The sequence below is a fragment of the Spodoptera frugiperda genome, chromosome 25 (genome assembly GCF_023101765.2).
Source record: "Spodoptera frugiperda isolate SF20-4 chromosome 25, AGI-APGP_CSIRO_Sfru_2.0, whole genome shotgun sequence".
In the NCBI taxonomy this organism is placed as follows: Eukaryota; Metazoa; Arthropoda; class Insecta; order Lepidoptera; family Noctuidae; genus Spodoptera; species Spodoptera frugiperda.
In genome coordinates, this window is record NC_064236.1 from 15804559 (window position 1) to 15822558 (window position 18000).

The 18000-nt window shown below is 33.7% G+C and overlaps 2 protein-coding genes across 4 annotated transcripts in view; both read left to right on the forward strand.

Annotated features, from left to right (window-relative positions):
- Positions 1-1008: 1008 nt before the first annotated feature.
- On the forward strand, positions 1009-7059 carry LOC126912464 (dynein axonemal heavy chain 5-like). Its single transcript, XM_050704608.1, has 5 exons — positions 1009-1218; positions 1336-1483; positions 2829-3010; positions 5857-6060; positions 6766-7059. Exons 1-5 carry the CDS (start codon positions 1009-1011, stop codon positions 7057-7059), a joined length of 1038 nt encoding a protein of 345 aa, XP_050560565.1.
- A 1277-nt stretch (positions 7060-8336) lies between these two features.
- LOC118266371 (dynein axonemal heavy chain 5) overlaps positions 8337-18000 on the forward strand; it is a 56719-nt gene continuing 47055 nt past the window's right edge. For 2 of the 3 annotated variants that reach the window (XM_050703913.1, XM_050703914.1), the window contains exon 1: positions 8337-8413. In XM_050703913.1, the coding sequence (XP_050559870.1) occupies positions 8350-8413 (64 nt within the window). In that variant the 5' untranslated portion in view covers positions 8337-8349. Of the gene's footprint in view, positions 8583-18000 lie in introns of all 3 variants that reach the window. The other variant, XM_050703915.1, reaches the window with a different exon arrangement.

Here is an 18000-nt window from a genome sequence, read left to right on the forward strand (position 1 = left end):
TGTGTATTTAAATAAGAATCGAACGCGAGTGAAGCCACAGGCAACGTATTAACAAAAATGATGAATTTTCAAGCAAACATTAATCTCCTCTATCAAACATACTACGCCTTCTACCCTTTTTATTAAAAAGTAGCCTATGTTCTTTCGCTCCTCATTAAGTGTCTAAATACAAAATTTCACTGTTACAGCTTTAAAAATGACGAATTTCCATATGACCATTCATCCCCTATTTTTACCCACTCTCCCCTATTTTTTTTGCAATAAAAAGTAGACCATGTTCTTTCGTTCCTCATTAAGTATCTAAATACAAAGTTTTACTGTTACAGCTTTTAAAATGACGAATTTCCATATGACCATTTATCCCCTATTTTTACCCATTCTCCGCTATTTTTTTGCAATAAAAATTATCAAGGTCTATTCTATCTCAGTACTAAATTCCATCAAAATCGGTTCACTGGTTTAGGCTTGTAAGCGTAATTACAGACAGACAGAGTTACTTTCGCATTTATAATATTAGTAGGGATTCTGTGCTCCAAGTCTCCAACGCACACTTATTCAATAGCATTTGTTTTTTAGTATCCAATAGCATTTATCCAACAATGAACCTTATCCAATAACAATAAAGCTCAAATTGACTCTACGTATTAGTTAGAAAACGTTTGTATGGGATAAAGAAAAGGGCTGTTTTTAGGGCTTTTCCGTCAATTATTTGATATTTTCTCACCTTTTAAACCTTCCCTAGACCTCCACGAATAATTCAAGACCAAGATAAGATAAATCCGTTCAGCCGTTCTCGAGTTTTAGCGAGACAAAGGAACAGCAATTGATTTTTATATATATAGATAATTTTCAGTTAAATAATACATAGCTGACTATCCTGAGATCGTATATTAATTATAGTTTCGTTTTTGTATTTTAAAGCCATGATTTCTTATATTTGTTTTTAAACGAAATTTCCTTTTTAGATACATGTTTAATGAAAATATTTTTTTAGATCTTGAGGAAGCGATGCACACTTTTGAAGAAGCAAAGAAAGCAGTAACAACTTGTCAGTATGATTATCTAGATTATAGAAACAACGAATTCGACAAAGATTATAATACTTTTGAAGACAAGACGAACGCACTTCGGGAATCTATTGGAAACACCATTGAGGAAAATTTTGCAACAGTTTGGGAGACCCCACAAGGGATTAAATTTTTGACTAGATTTGAGAAGGCAAGCAATTTTTCTTAAATGTCAATTTAAATGTCAATAAAAAAAATGTTATTTACTCAACTTAAGTAAGGGACGTTTGAAGAAACCTACATAACACGCCTTTTTCGTGTATTTTAGGTGAGCCAAAAGATCATGATAACGAAATTAAGTGAGAAGTATGATAGAGTGCTAAGATACTGTGAAAAAGAAGTGGATAAGATTACCAAAATGTTTAAGAGGCAAAGGGAAGATCCGCCTTTGCCACGTAATTACTCTCCGGTCGCAGGTCAGTCGGATTATTGAATGCTAAATATTTTTTTGTACCAGGGTCGCACATTTTAATAGCAGGTTCATTGGATGCCATTAAAAGTAAACAAAATATTTATATGTATCAGGCATTTCATTGATTGCGAGTAGTCTAAATTAGATTTGTTTCTATACAACATATATAAAACGTATCTAATTAATTAATAAGACTTATTTCAACTCTAAAGTAAAAGTTCGGTACAATAAGATATTCATAGTGATTTCAAACAAGATATATATGCTGATAAATAAAGGGTAACATACTTATCAACTACTATTTGTTGATTAACGATAATTAATACAGAGCTAGCTAATACTTTAAACCTTTCGTTTTGTATAAACTCAAACATTCGCGTGGTATTGGAGATTTGGAATGCTGCACGTGGTTCAATAATTACTAATACCAACCCCAACCCTTGCCGCGGAGTAGAAAGAGATAGCATGCTCAAACTATCGCTGTCCTTTACTGCGTGTTCCTCAATGCTGACGTCACAGAGTACTAGGAGAGGGTGGCCAGTTCAGTGTGACGTCACTATTTTCGTAATAGAGACCGGGTGCGCAGCAGTCTTTCGTCCCATACAACTTGATCGGAAAATCAATAGAATGTTGAACTCTTGGCATTGAACTTTGATGTATTTGTACAGTACTGTACGCAGGTATTTAGGTACTTCGCGCAGATTCAATGTACGTAATTATTGAATGGGGTTTATGGGTTTAGAGTGTTCCCAGATAGGGTGATTTGTATTACTTGCGTAATATGTACTGATTACTTTCTTATGCTAGGGTTGTTGAAAGAAGTTTTTATGTGTGTATAAGAATTATGAATGTGTATGTAATAATATACTTGAGGTAAACTTTCTTTTTGGCGTACGTCATGTTTATTTAAAAGGTTCCTTGGCAGTAAATGCATTCACACTTAAGAACAAAGTGTAATCACTTAGTTTCATTAATTACCGTTTTAAGATGTTTGTTGAATTTATTAAATATAATTTTTAGTATACACTTCTTTCGGCAGTAATAAACCTAGTTGTTTGAAGTATTTTATATTACCTATTACTCAGAAAGAGATAAAAGTTTCGGATTTCTACGAGGTTTTCTTATTTTAGTGCGATAGGCACCGGACAGGTTTACCAAATGAAATAGTTGACTGTTTCTTGGCTAGATGGCGCTACGTATAGCGTTTATTAACATTGTTTTATGTTTTAGTAAAGTAAAGTAGCGTATTAACCACATTTTATTTTAAGTGTATTACCTAATTACTTAAAATGAGGATATAAAGGCTTCATCCTTTGACGAGTCGAGATTAATAATTATAAACATTACAGGTCGCATAAAATGGTCTCGATGCCTGATGCACAATATGACGGAGACAGTGGAGAGCGTCTGTGCTCATCCAGTTCTCAGAGCTTTGCCAGCATCCGCTGATATGATGAGGAAGTACTCCAACACTCGTTCCCTCATTCACAATTACGAGGACACCATGAAAGCTGTATGGATGAATCAAAATGTAAGTGTTTTCATTAATTTAACATTGAATGTGGGCTGATTTAACCGCCTTATTATAGTGTAACGAACGCAACAGACTATTCGTTAATGTGTAGCTAGACCGAGATAAACCGTCGTATGAACCTCGTCTCGCTACTATCATTCTTTACGGTTCACTTTTTAACAGATGAAAACTTTTATTGTAATGTATTGTCTTTGAGGTGTTCTCCATTACAAGATTTTATTTTTATTATAACTTATTTACTATTTAATTGTCATCTTTAATGTGTTAGTTTAAGGACCTCGACGTGACTACAGAACACATCTGTAGGAACAACGTTCTTGCACGTGACAACAGTAACAACGACACGTTAAAATTGTTTCAATGATATTTCTTTAGTGCGTCTGATATCCTAGTACCCAAACACGCCGGTTACGTGTTTTGGGTCCGACCGCTGCACAGCACGGATGCATTCGGCGTAGTGCGTGGTGACTGCCTACGACACTACTTGACTATCTTTTTTCTAGTCGTCAGACTACACGTCTGACATTGTTTTGACTGATAAACAATTGAGATAATAATATTGTAATATTCATTTCGATGTCAAGAGCAACATATTATGTATCTTTTATGTATGAATACGCTAAGTTCATTTCTTCACTTTAAGCTTCCCCATTGTCGACCTACCTTGCTTGTCTCATTCCCCGAGGCCCGAGACACATGTGTTGGATCGATAATCCTTAGTTACATAAGAACGTAATAGATAGAGTGTAAGTAAATATTACTATGCAAGTATCATATACCTACACACATACGAGGTACATACATAATATATAGACCCAAAAGCCAGCGATGACTCGCTTTAAATTGTTCACACTACATCTCCTAATCACAGTTGTTAACCTAGTACTATGGCACGTCAGCTACGTGTTTCGCTCCGAATGACCCCTGACTGAATGCGCATTGGCTTGAGGTTGTTTGAACTTCCACTTTCACTAACCACTTTTATTTGAATTCTACATTTTTGGTGTACGAATACAATACCTACCAGTTAAGGAATATTATTAATTTTATATTGGACATAATTAATAATTCTTATTAATGTTACTTATTTAACAATATGTTTGTGTCCGGTAAACCAAAGCCGCGTGTAGTTTATTTACTGGCCGCATACGAGTTTGTAGTACATTTGATTCGACGATAACATACATTTGTCCTGCTTAAGAAGCAAGAAAATCATGTTTGTCAGAAAGGGACAAATACAGGTTAGTTTTATCAACCCCTAACAGTGAGGGTTGTGGTATTATCCAGTTGAGTGAAATAATTTCCCGCCACTAGGATCGCTCCGACAACGATTCGTTCAAATGGTTCTGACACACCTACTCAGTGATTCTGATCTCCTAGTAGCTTCGGCTTTTAAAAGCAATCCGGAATGCCTCGTGCATGAGAAGAAGAAGACATCGTAGGCGTGTGAATGGTACTCTTTCAGACAATAATAATAATAATTTTCATGGAGGGCGTAATTTTTTTTTTTGTTAATATTAGACATAAAATTGTTGTGAAATATGTAAATAGCTAAAATATGTACCAATCTTATATTAAATAGCGTTTGATTTATAATATAATAATTAATGTATATGTATACATATAACGTTATCACGCAAACAAATAGCTTTAATCTTTTCTCGTCGGACTAAAGATCCTAAGTTAATCCAGCTCAGGCTCACCCAGTTTTTCTATGAGCCCGAATGTACTAGTAGACCATAAATGCAAAGTGTTAGATTTTACGAACAGTGTTCCGGTACAAAATTCGTGTGTGGTCAACGCTGGCCGGCCGCATGTACGGAAAGTTGTGAAACTATATTTTTTAACATAAATACGATAATAGGATGTTAAATAAAAACAAGTTAATTTAAAGAACTAAAAAAACCCGACTGCGTTTGTTTATAATATGAAAATGAAAAAACCCTAAACAAGAAAGTCATCGTTAAATTGAAGCAGTCGGGACTCATTCTAAATATGAAGACTTAGTGAGGGCACATAACGGCTGGCTTTCTAGAATTGGCCATCAAGGCGTTTAGGCTGCAGAGCGTGCCAAACAATTATACATACATACATACTCTCGAAAAACATAACCCTCTTTCTGGCGCAGTCGGGTAAAAATAGTTTCAGTTCAGTTATTGTACTTATTATAATATGTTAAAATGTACTCATAATTGTTGACGTCGTAGTAAATTTAACTTAGGGTATTCATAAGAATGTCATTTATCTTTGAAAATTATAAATAATACGCACATCTCATTAAGAAGTTATTAAGAGTACGCTAATGTTATGTTTCGTTTGAAAATCACTAAATTTATATTTAAAATGCAGTAGAAAACTAGTCCTCATTTTAATCCATCGAATTTGATTGCAAGAAAAATATTGTGTGGTATTCATGCATCAAATATTTTATGAATATTAAATTCAGTTTTGTATAACGTATACATTAAAACAATGAAGTAAAAAAGTAGCAACACAAGCAAGATGTGCTACGCCTTCGTAGTAATTGCAACCTTGGCATCTCTACGTTTCGTCGCGTATCCTCGTAGCAACGCGTCGCGGCAGCCCGCGTAGCAGATTCAGTGCTAGTCAGAGTTTCGAGTCACAAGAAATAAACTGATTTTCCCAACAAACGACTATAATTTAATCAATTTATTAGATTAGGTTACCCATCCGTTTCTCAAAGGTACTTTGTCATTATTTTTCGGTATAACCAGTAATTTAATAAAAAAAAATAAAGTAAAGAAAGAAAAGATGTTCTTTTAAACGCTTAAAATACATTGTTTTCACTTTTTTTAGCTATTTATATTTGTTCTATTTTACAGTTGTGGGATGTCGACGACTGTTTAAACAATACTCTACTGAGGATCGATGACAATGGCTCTGTAGTAGTCAATCTCGACCACACCATACGACTACTGATCAGAGAGTCAGATTGCCTAGTCAAGATGGGTGTTGATTTACCCATAGTCTGCCACTCTCTCTACGCTAAGAAGAATTACTTTACACTCGTAAATGACTCTTTGCAGGTGAGATATATATTATTAGGGTTCCGTAGCCAAATGGCAAAAAACGGAACCCTTATAGATTCGTCATGTCTGCGTCTGTCTGTCACAGCCATTTATTTACGAAACTGTTGGGCCTACATAGTTAAAACTGTAGGTTGATGTATATTCCGGTAAACGCTATTAGAATTTTGAATAAAAATTTATAAATTTAAAAATTAAAGGGGTTACTCCATACATGGAACTGATTTAAGATTTTTTTTTTTCAGTTAACTTATCCGTGATGGGTGTCTATGGGTAGGACTTTAAAAATACATTAGTATTCCTACAACCACTTTTCGTCAAAATCAATCATTTGAAAGTTAGACGCTTCGAAAGTGGAAAAATTAGTGACCCCCTCTAACTTTTAAAATAAGAGAGTGAGAAAGCTAAAAAAATATATGCCATAGATTTCAATAGAAACTTACAACGGAAATTGTTTTGAACCATATATCATTATTAGTTTTTAAGAAATAAGACACTTCAAAAAACGCAATTATAAGTTTGTCGTTCATACAAACACTATGTAAAACCAAGTTATTTTATAACTTTTATATTATGTCATATACTTGCTGGTACGGAACCCTTCATGGGCGAGTCCGACTAGCACTTGGCAGATTTTTTCAACCCTTAAACGTCACAACGTTGTTTCACCATTTCTTATGTACTTCATTCTGCCTCTTCTTGCAGTTTCTTCTAGAAGATTACCTTCGCACAGTCCGAAGAGTAAAACTGGAAGTTCGGCCTCTCTTTCTTCCACAAGTAGTACGATTGTCTTCTCTTTTACTCCCTGGTCTACGGTTCGTGGGATGGACAAGCGATGATTGGCGCGAATTTATAGACCGCGCCAATGCAGCTATCAAAAGCTTTGATGTCCTAGTAACTAGAGTCCACGATATATATACCAACCGTATAATATACATGTTAAGTGGAATGCAAGAAGTTACCTTAATTACTTTACCTGGTGAGTGTTTTATAAAATAATTAGATGCTCTTTTTATTTTTTCAACTGTCGATATGTATGTCAGTTACTTAGTATTAGGACGAAGATAAGTCTTTTTCGTTATATAAGTTTTAATTACTGATATTTCTTACCTTTTTTTTTTCAGAAGAGACACCTTGGTCTGTAGAAGAATTTATCGAGAACGTAGAAACTGGTTGTCGGTAAGTAGTTTTTAATCTGTTTCCTTTATTATCTATAATTATTGTATTTTTCTTACGTAACTTACCTACGTATGTATGTGTGTTTATACAGGTGTTAATATCTGTGTACCCGAGTATATACATGAATGTGTATGTAGCTTGTATATGTTGTTTCGGTACCAATCAAATAACTACATGTGGTTTATGTTTGCCTAGTAGGTGTAGAAAATTCAAGATACAATGTATCTTGTTCTAGTTCTCTAAGATTCTAGTTGACATGAACTGCAGTTATTGTATGACATTTTATAAACTATTTTTATTTTTTCAACTTTGGTAAAAAATCGTTTTTGAAAAATAATAACAAAACTAAATGTATGTAAGGTTCGTTGCAATAAAAATGAGACCTAAACATTAATATTAATTACTTAGTTGAAAATGCATATCTAATGTTATATTATACATATATGTATCGTCATATAAAATATTACTTTACATTCATATTTCTGTAAATTGTATGTATAGGCTTGCAAAATAAACCTTCGACGTATTTTTGTTGTGCTTTTCGATACTTGTATTGAATTTGCGTAACTCATTCTGCAAAATAAATAAATTCAATGTTTAACTTAAGACGGAGTTTCAGTAGTTTTGTCATCCAAAACTATACATACTAATACATAGAACATTATGTAAAGTAGCAATTATACGTTATTAAGTTTATAAATTAGACATGTATAGATATTTCTGTATATCAATTAGACTGGGCAACTAACTACATCTATGTGTTTTTTTTTTTAATTTTAAAGTAACGCGTGCGTTGAGCTGAACCGCAAAAGTCTCATGGTGGAAGAGGCAGTTGAAGAAGTCTTGGATCTGGTGAAGAAAGCGGCCCAACAAATCAAGCCAACTGAAATCAATCCGGATTTTGAATTCCTTATCGCCGAAGGTGGGTTATTATAATAACATGTACATATTTGGTATTCTAATAGAAAAAATGTATTGACGAAGTTGACACCGAAATATCTCAACCAGAAAAGTGATATTATCCCCAGCAGTAGAATCCCCAAGGGCGTATACAAGTTGTAGACTGAATAAGCAATAGTCAACTGCCTTGGTGAAAGCAGGACGGAGAACATGCGAGAAATTGTTCACCACGATAGTCATAGCACAGTTGCTGCAGGGGCCGCACGTTCGTCTGGTTCGACATTCTATAAATTTAAACTAACACTGTATAGACTTGTTTAGTTGAATTTAACAAATTTAATCAGTAGGGCGTAATAAGTAGCAACCTTACTAGTCAATACGTCTTAGGGCTTTGGTTTATAACACAAGCGTACTTTACTTTAGTTGTCTGTCAAAACATTCAGGTAATACACGTAGGAAAAGGACTAACCTATGCACATGCGATTGTTGCCATTTCTTTACAATTGTGCCTTTGCGATATTTTATGCTATGTATTTTGAATGTATAATAATATACTTCATAACATTGTTGCTTATGACTTAACTTTGAATATATGAATAAAAACACGCATTTGCTATGTTGGTGTAGAGTAAAAATAAAGTAGCTTAGAAATATATTATGGCGTACTATTTCGCGTATTTTTTAAAGGCATAATCGTGAATAGGCGTATCCTCATATATTTTTATAGATTCTAATATCAAAGCTGTGTTTTCATTATAACATTGTTTAAAGAAAACAAGGAATGCAAGGTTGTAGCATAAAATATGACATAAGCACGCAAGGCTCAATGCTTGATAGTCGGGCTTGTGACCACTCAACTCACACATTGCGGAAGTCCAGTGTTGGACTTATCTTTGTTTATTTAGTACAGAAAGTACCTTAGTACATCATGCCTGGCTTGTACCGAAGTGTTGAGTTAAGGAACTACTTCTATGGCCACGAATTCTCCCTCTCTATCAACAGATGAGGACACCTTTGCGAGTAAAAGAGATAGGTATGGCTGCAATAGGGTTCAACGTAAATACAAACAATGTAGTATGTAGATGTTTTCATATGTTGATAAATCACTTCCAAGTGTATCATGAAGTCCTGGTATTCGCATTGGTTACATTGTTAGTCATATAGCTGGTTGTCTTTATTGGCTTGAAAATTTGTGGTCCTCGGTGCGGAGGCGATTTCTAGCTCATAAATTTACGTGCTATTCAGGAGCCCCATATTTATCTTTAGAATTTTCAACCAGTATACATATTATGACTTCTATGTATACATAACGCATACTCTACTTACCGAGTGGACGCCAACGCTACCACCAGTATTAATTACCTTTAGAGTTGGACTAAGGTTGGGTGAAATGGTTTTCAAAAGAATTAAACTTAGAACTACCTTGGTTTTTCACATCACATAACATTGTAGGCAAAACAAATGGTGCACTTGCCTAGGTACTTTAGTAGTATAGTTTTAGGGTATGGATGAGATATTATGTTATACACATTAAATAATGGTTTTAGAATTCAGACCCCTAACCGAGTTATGATACAAAGTTCTCTTTATTTCTAGCAGCAGTAGTACCTATGACACCCGCGTTTCTTCATAATCGCATAACTACTGCTCATTTTGCCTGATGCAACCCCGCTACCAAATAGACAGAATCTATTTGGTAGTACTTATGACATCCTAGTCTACTAACCTGTAGTTTATGAAATCAGCGCCGCTGCTCCACCAGACGTAACACCTGGTACCATAAAATATTTCTCATGCTTATGTTATTCTGTTGCTCGGCATCTTAACGCCCAACACCTCCTTGTATTTTTAACTCAAATCTTTTGTACTAGTCTGCAGACGTGGCGACGATGCCATCACAAAACAACTTCTCTAATACTTATGTTATCCTAGTGACAGACCGCTACATTGTAGTTCTCGAAACCAGTTACGACTGTTTACGCCTCCGTGAAACGTGACTACAAAATAAATGGTGATCGAGAGTTAGAGATGTTTCATAATTATTCTACTTATTTGCAAGTGTGATAGATATAGATATAATAATCATAATTGGGTATTATCAAAAATATATTATTACAACTTTTCAATACAATTAAATATTCAAAAACTAATCACACTCTCATTCATAAATTTGATGAACTACCTAACGTACGGTACTTAATTTTCGATAAGTCTGCTATTTGACGTATAAATGATGACGTCATAATAGTGTTTAATTTCAAAGTTCATAGAAAATATCGTTTTTGACGTTTCGAAAAAAGTATTGGATTTGACTAGTAGGAAACTAGCCTATTATATGTGGAAACTTTTGTTGGCAATAGTTTCTTCAACTCGTCGAATTCGATACTTTTTTTCTAAAAGTCTAAGGATTGATAAATGATTTCTGTGAAAATTGTACCCTATGAATGAAATCTTAACATTTTTGTGTTAAATAACATACATACTTATTTCTGTTATATATCTTAGTATTAAATAAAACGACACTTTAACTGTACGAACAGCAAATAATAAAGATTTTTACTTCATAGAATACTGTACCTACCACAGATAATAAACAAAATCCAACAGAACACTTACACACACAGTATCGATACATAGCAGTATGTACATTTATAATTACCTAATTTGTTATTATTTCAACATTTTAAAAGTATAATGAAATCACATAATTATATTAAACAATTTGGGAGTTAGTTAGTGGGAGTGTTATATTTCTTATTAATCTTAAAAATAAATTAATTCAATTTTATTTGCTTAGAAAAGTAATGCCTACAATATTTTTCAGAAGGAAGTGGAAACTATCGTTTTCTTTTCTTCTACTATCTTATTTCTTCTGATTTTTTTCGTTGTGGTATCCAAGACAGTTATTCATGTCCCTGAGACGCGCCGCCTGAGACTTAAGTGTTCCGGTGTTTTCATGGTTGTATCTAGTGTAGATGCTTGCTTATTAGAGTTGCAGTGGTTTGGGAGGTTGTGGCAGGCTTGTCCCATTAAAACGAAAATATTTTTAACCGACTTCCCAAAAAGGAGGAGGTTCTCAATTCGGTCGGTATGTTTTCCAAATGGCAAAAAACGGATCCCATTATAGATTCGTCATGTCTGTCTGTCGATCCATCCGTCCGTATGTCACAGCCATTTATTTCCGAAACTCCGAAACTGTTGGGTCTATATAGTTGAAACCGCTACTCGAATTTCGAATAAAAATTAACAATTGTAAAAATTACGACATAAATGATATAGATTAAAAAAATCAGCTAACTTATCCATGATGGTTGTCTTTGGATAGGACATTAAGGTTCCTAAAACCATAGCCATAGCATAACCATAAGATAGATGTTTCCAAAGTGAAAAAATAAGTGTCCCCCCTCTATAACTTTTAAAATGAGACAGTGAGAAAACTAAAAAAAATATGCTGTAGATTTCAATGAAATCTTTCAACGAAAATTGGTTTGAACAAGATATCATTATTAGTTTTTAAGAAATAATACATTTTCAAAAAACGCGAACATAACTTTGTCTTTCATACAAACACTATGTAAAACCAAGTTATTTTATAACTTTTATAGTATGTCATCTACTTGGATGGATTTTTTCAACTTAGTTCCCAGTATGATTCAGATTGGTTCAGTAGTTTTTTTTTCAAAAATATGCTTACATATGGATCTTTGAGGCTATTAGGTAGATCTGCTTATAAAAGGTACGTCTCATTAAGTTTAGATTGAGGTTTAAATAAATAGATGTAGTTAATTTTCATTTCTTTCGAGTTAAACCTTCAGTATTTACATATACCTTGTGACGTCACTTAACAAGTAACAGATGACATTAGTCGCACATAGGCTATCAGCGAACAAATCAACGTCAGCCTAACGTCATAAATATCCTGGATCGCACATGTGAAGTTTACATGCGAATAAACATGGATAGAAAATCCCAACGAACAACAGTTGGGCAAAAAGCCCGCCAGGCATGATCACCTCGTCTAGTCGGAGAATCCCCCTTTTCTTACCCTCTGTTCCCTAAAACCTATTAAACTAAAAGGCAAAAAATAAATTAAAATTACGTTTAAAAAAACCGGGGTCAGATTTTTACCCAACTGCCAAGGAAGGGTTATTACCCGACTGCCAAGGAAGGGTTATTACCCGACTGCCAAGGAAGGGTTATGTTTTTCGCGCGTATCTTGTATGTATGAGCCTAATATTCTTTATTACCTCATTTCTTTGAAACGGCTTGATGGAATTCGACAATCATTCGTTCGTTGGATTCGTCTTAATTACCCAAGTGTTCTTAGATATGTGACGTAAAACAAAAACCAACATGGCGGCCGTGAGGCGCCCTAGATAGGAGTAAAAAAAAAACAAACTTAGACAAATAAAAAACAAGCTTAGTCTAAAAGTGTAGATAGCAATGCTATTACCACAAAATTAAATAATTTCATAATCAATACACAAAAAATAATAATCTTATGCGAAACATAATTGAGTGCAACAGTCGGAACCCATATTGAATGATTTTAGTCTAGTTTATTTAATGGGTCCCGACTGTTACACTCAATTATGGTTCGCATAAAATTATATTTTTTTTGTATTGATTATGAAATTATTTAATTTTGTGGTAATAGCTTTACTATCTACACTTTTAGACTAAGCTTGTTTTTTACTTTTCAGTTTTTATTTAAAGTGTTTTTAATGCAGTCGGGTTTTTTATTTTTTTAAATTTTTTAATGTTTATGAAATCCTCAAATTTCACTGAGTAAGGCATGCAAATAGTAATATTATTAATTAACATTTACTCAAATTAACTTCCTGCTCCCTAAACTAATTACAGTTACGTGTAACGAATTAATTACTTACTGTTTTTTGTTATGCATTGTACTATTGGAATATTTCTTTTACTAACGAAACATCTGTATAGTCCAGTCAAATAAGGTTAAATTAGGTAAGAATCTCGGAATGCGAGATACCCAGCTGTAATTTTGTATATACTTGTATATTGACCCCCTAAAACTTGTCTCAAAACCTACATATGGTAGGGTGTAAGCAACCCTTAAAATTCAGGGTGAAAAGGCCCTAAAATCGTTTTTTTGCGGTTTTTTTAAATATCTCATTTCCTATGGGTTTTTGGTAATTGTATTCAATAGCAATATTGTAGCATACAAAATTCTCTACAACTTTTGTCTAAACTTTTTTTTTATACGGTGAACCGTTTTCGAGATAGAGGGCGGAGAGCGCGCGGTCACTGCATCTCCTCAAAAAAATTTTTTTTCGTCTTACCTATCCGTGATTGTTGTCTATGGATAGGACATTAAAAAATACGTCATGGTTCCTAAAACCATTTTTCGTCAAAATCAATCGTTTGAAAGATAGACGCTTCCAAAGTGGAAAAATGAGGTCTATAGAATGTGTCCTGCCCTCTAACTTTTAAAATAAATGAGTAAGAAAACTAAACAAAATATATGCTGTAGATTTTAATAGAAACTTTCAATGAAAATTGGTTTGAACGAGATATCATAATTAGTTTTTAAGAATTGATTAAAAGAATTGAGAAAGTGGAAAATTAAGTGTGTTTTTATTAAAAATGTATCAATTCTTAAAAACTAATGATGATATCTCGTTCAAACCAATTTTCGTTGAAAGTTTTCATTAAAATCTACAGCATATATTTTGTTTAGTTTTCTTACTAACTTATTTTAAAAGTTAGGGGACACATTCTATAGACCTCATTTTTCCACTTTGGAAGCGTCTATCTTTCAAACGATTGATTTTGACGAAAAATGATTTTAGGAACCATGACGTATTTTTTTATGTCCTATCCATAGACAACTATCACGGATAGGTTAGACGAAAAAAATTTTTTTTTGATGTGATGCAGTGACCGCGCGCTCTCCGCCCTCTATCTCGAAAACGGTTCACCGTATAAAAAAAAAGTTTACACAAAAGTTGTAGAAAATTTTGTATGCTACAATATTGCTATTGAATACAATTACCAAAAACCCATAGGAAATGAGATATTTCGAAAAAACCGCAAAAAACCGATTTTTGGGCCCTTTGACCCTGAATTTTAAGGGTTGCATACACCCTACCATATGTAGGTTTTGAGACAAGTTTTAGGGGGTCAAAATACAAGTATATACAAAATTACAGCTGGGTATCTCGAATTCCGAGGTGAATTCCTAAATTGACTGGACTAGTATTCATTTGTCGTACCCAACAAACATTTTGGCTGCAAATAGAGCTTACTTTAGAACCTAAAGTGTTATGAAGGTAGAATAGTAGCTGCAATTATAGATTCAGGCGCCAAAAGAGTGTTAGTAATAAAATATAACGCTTATAGTAACAAAGCAGGTTTATAAGAGCAATATATGGAGGTTAAACGCGTAGAGCAGCGATTATTATCCCTACAATACAGACCAAAGCTTCTGTGTTATAGCTTTGAGCGAATTTTACGACTATAAGATCTATATAAGAAATTAACATTTACTATTAACTTCTAAAGTTCTAAGCAAGCTACCACAAACTCTTTCGGAGCGCTGATAGTTGCACAAAAGGAGCATTTAACGCTACTAGCTCTACAATGGTGTTCATTAAATCTTTTACAACACCAAACTCCTAAAGTGATACAAAACTCCCTTGTATGATTTAGGGCTGAATAGTAGCGATATTTCTCCCTATTATAGAACTTGTAGTGTCAAATATAGCTTCTATATTACTTAAGGTTGAATTATTGAGTTCGTTACCACTTTAGTACCTCTAATTGGTCACGTGACGAACGTAAAATGGCGTCGCAACATAGTTCCTCTCAAAAGCGTTTTAAAACTTGGAAAATTCAAAGTAGAACCGGTGGAAATAGACGGAAAATTTTGAAAGATTATCGTAATATTTTAAACTACAACGTTGCAAATGCAAACTTATCGCCAGATAACCTGAATGAGAATGGAAGTGTCACTACACGCGGTCAAGTGGGGAACTTACTTGAAGATGAAGGTTCCGCATGTAATGGAAGTGATATCGCAACTGCAAGTTTTGATGTTTCTGAAGAGGACCGATGTTATTACTCATTGAGTAGTGATGATGAGGATGATCCGAGTGAATATATTAAGAATCTTCATTTTAGTGAAAAATTGAGGGCATGGTCCATTGAGAAAAATATTACACAAACTGCTATGAAAGATTTGCTGTTAATCTTAAATGACAGATTTGGCATGATTCTACCAAAAGATCCTCGAACTCTTTTACAAACACAAAAAATATTTTAATAAAATATTTTATGGTATATATGTATTCAAATCACAAATCTTTTTAATTTGGCAAATCAAACGATAAAAAACAATTTAGCACTCGTTCAGCTATGAGATACGTGTACTAGTCATCCGTAGGCTAGGTAGGGTTTTTGGAAAATAACTACGGATCCCCAAATTCATGCGGCCACCATTTTTAGATACCTAATGAAGTTAAGTAAAAACCGTAAAACGTACGAAACGAAAACTTAATACGATACGATACGTATGAAGATATTAATTTTTCTAGCGTTCTAATACCAGGGTCCCGACACAAGTCAATAGGCAAAGTTTTGTTACATATTTAGTAAAAAAATGTTTTTCTCCATGTGAAGCAAAACATTTTATTAGATAAATACACAACAAAGAGTGGGCGCTTCAATTATTTGCCAATAATATATACACATATTCACAGTAAACTTACCTTCGCAATGAAAATTCCGCTTCAGCTTCCACTAACAACGATTTAAAATAATACACCCAACTCCGCCATTTATTTTCGTAAACACAAAATGTGTTATATGGTTGTTTGATAAATCTTCATTCATTTAACATATAAAAAAGTAAATTAGACGCTAAAATTTCTTATTGTAGATCTATACTGCAACTCAAGGTGTTACAATTTACCTTATTGCCACCCTCTAACCGCTCAAACAGTAAGTAAGGTACATCATAGATCTACTATGCCACTTACGGAGTTTATATTCATACATTTGCTCCCTTTATAGCGCTCAAAGCAGCATGTAGCTCTACCATACCGCTTGAGGAGTCACTAGTCACTTAAATACTACTCTTACAGCGCTTTAAGTCTCAGTTAGCGCTACTGAACCTCCACAATTGCTCTTCTATAGCTCTTAAATTCATTCTGTAACTCCACTATATCGCCACTGTGGAACCTAAGGCTATAAGAACTTGTGCCCAATCCAGGGGTATAATAGAGTTATAGCTCGCTATAACTCCTATGTGATAGCACTTATTGATGACCTTAGGATCTGTTTAGCTCCTTTATATAGCTGTTATAACTTTTATATTAGCGCTTAATGTTAGTTGGGTAGTGACACAGTGATACAGATTATGTCAAAGATGTTACATAAGCAAATTGTCACCGTTCACGAGAGTGAGGGTCGTTCATTGTCCCCTTGCACTCGTTCTGGAATCAATTGTTCACTGAATAAGGTTATGCAATTCGTATGTGTGTCGTGTATGTTGTGCATATGTGAGTGGGATAGTGTGAACGATCTACTTCCTTGTATTCATCGAGCCCTAGTACACAGAGAATGCCTCAGTGAACCTGTATGTAGATTTATTTAACGTCATCGTACAATGTTACTTTTCAGTTGGTTATAAATAAAATTTAATATTTTAAGGTTAGTTTAAGTACGTAGATATGGTGTATTTTTTATGAACTTCGAATATACTAAATCTTATGTTATCCATGTATAAAAAATATGTAGTATTAACATAGAAATTCTTTGGTAAATGCTACGTTACATTATTGCTTTTTGTAGCTTACATTTAGGGCCATACATATACAATATATTGTATAAGCCAAGGTGGTGTGGCTTTATGCATGAGCATAGACAGAAATATGTTAAAAAAGTGTTACGCTTTTATTATTTTTACTAATTGTACACTATAAAATACAATATAGTAAAGGGGATTGACCAACTTATATGGAACTTTGGCTATTTTTAAACAAGCAGTTCAGCTAATAATATATGTTTGATTTAATAGTTTATATCAGTAAGAATGAAGATACAAACTTAGTTTTGTATCAAGATTTTTATTTAGATGTTTTTTTTTACATTTTATTGAAACTGGTTATGCATGAAATAAAACATTTTTTTCTATTAAAATGCATTATTAATCCGATTCATATTTAATTAAAATATGGTCAAGGAATAGGGCAGGTGGATTAATATTTTCCTGGTACCTTGCCCAGCTCAAAAACCAAATAATAGTCATTATATGTGCACAGCAACCTACTGTTCTACGGCCCACCATGCAGTTGCAGCAATATTGTTTTATGGCTGCCCTCCCTTCAGTGTTATTTTCATATAATATATATACAAAATATGTTTTTCCTACTAATGTGTCTACTTTGTATTTTCCCACGCAATAAACTGCTGTTGCAACGCTCACAATGCAAAAAAACAAAGCGAATAATATCTGTCATTTTGATGAAAAACACAAAAGATTGACAGCAGATTGGCAGTACTGAAGTCACATTCAAAGCCAACTGACTTGGTTTTATCATAACAAATACCAAAAAACCACAGATTTTTTATAATGCTAATTCGTACAAAGTTATTAGCATCAGATATTTACTAAAATATAAATAAAATTATTGGTAAATTACATTTTTGTTGAGCAGCCTGTTTAAAAATAGCCAGCTTTGGACAATCTCCTTTGAAAAGTAGTAGAGAGCACAATGGGTGACCTTATGGTGGCGGTAAGATTATCTTACCTTTGAATGGAATCGTTGTAAATATTTTTAAGATCCTGTTTTGTTCTCTGCTTTCATCGTATTCTCAAGAATTTGACCACTC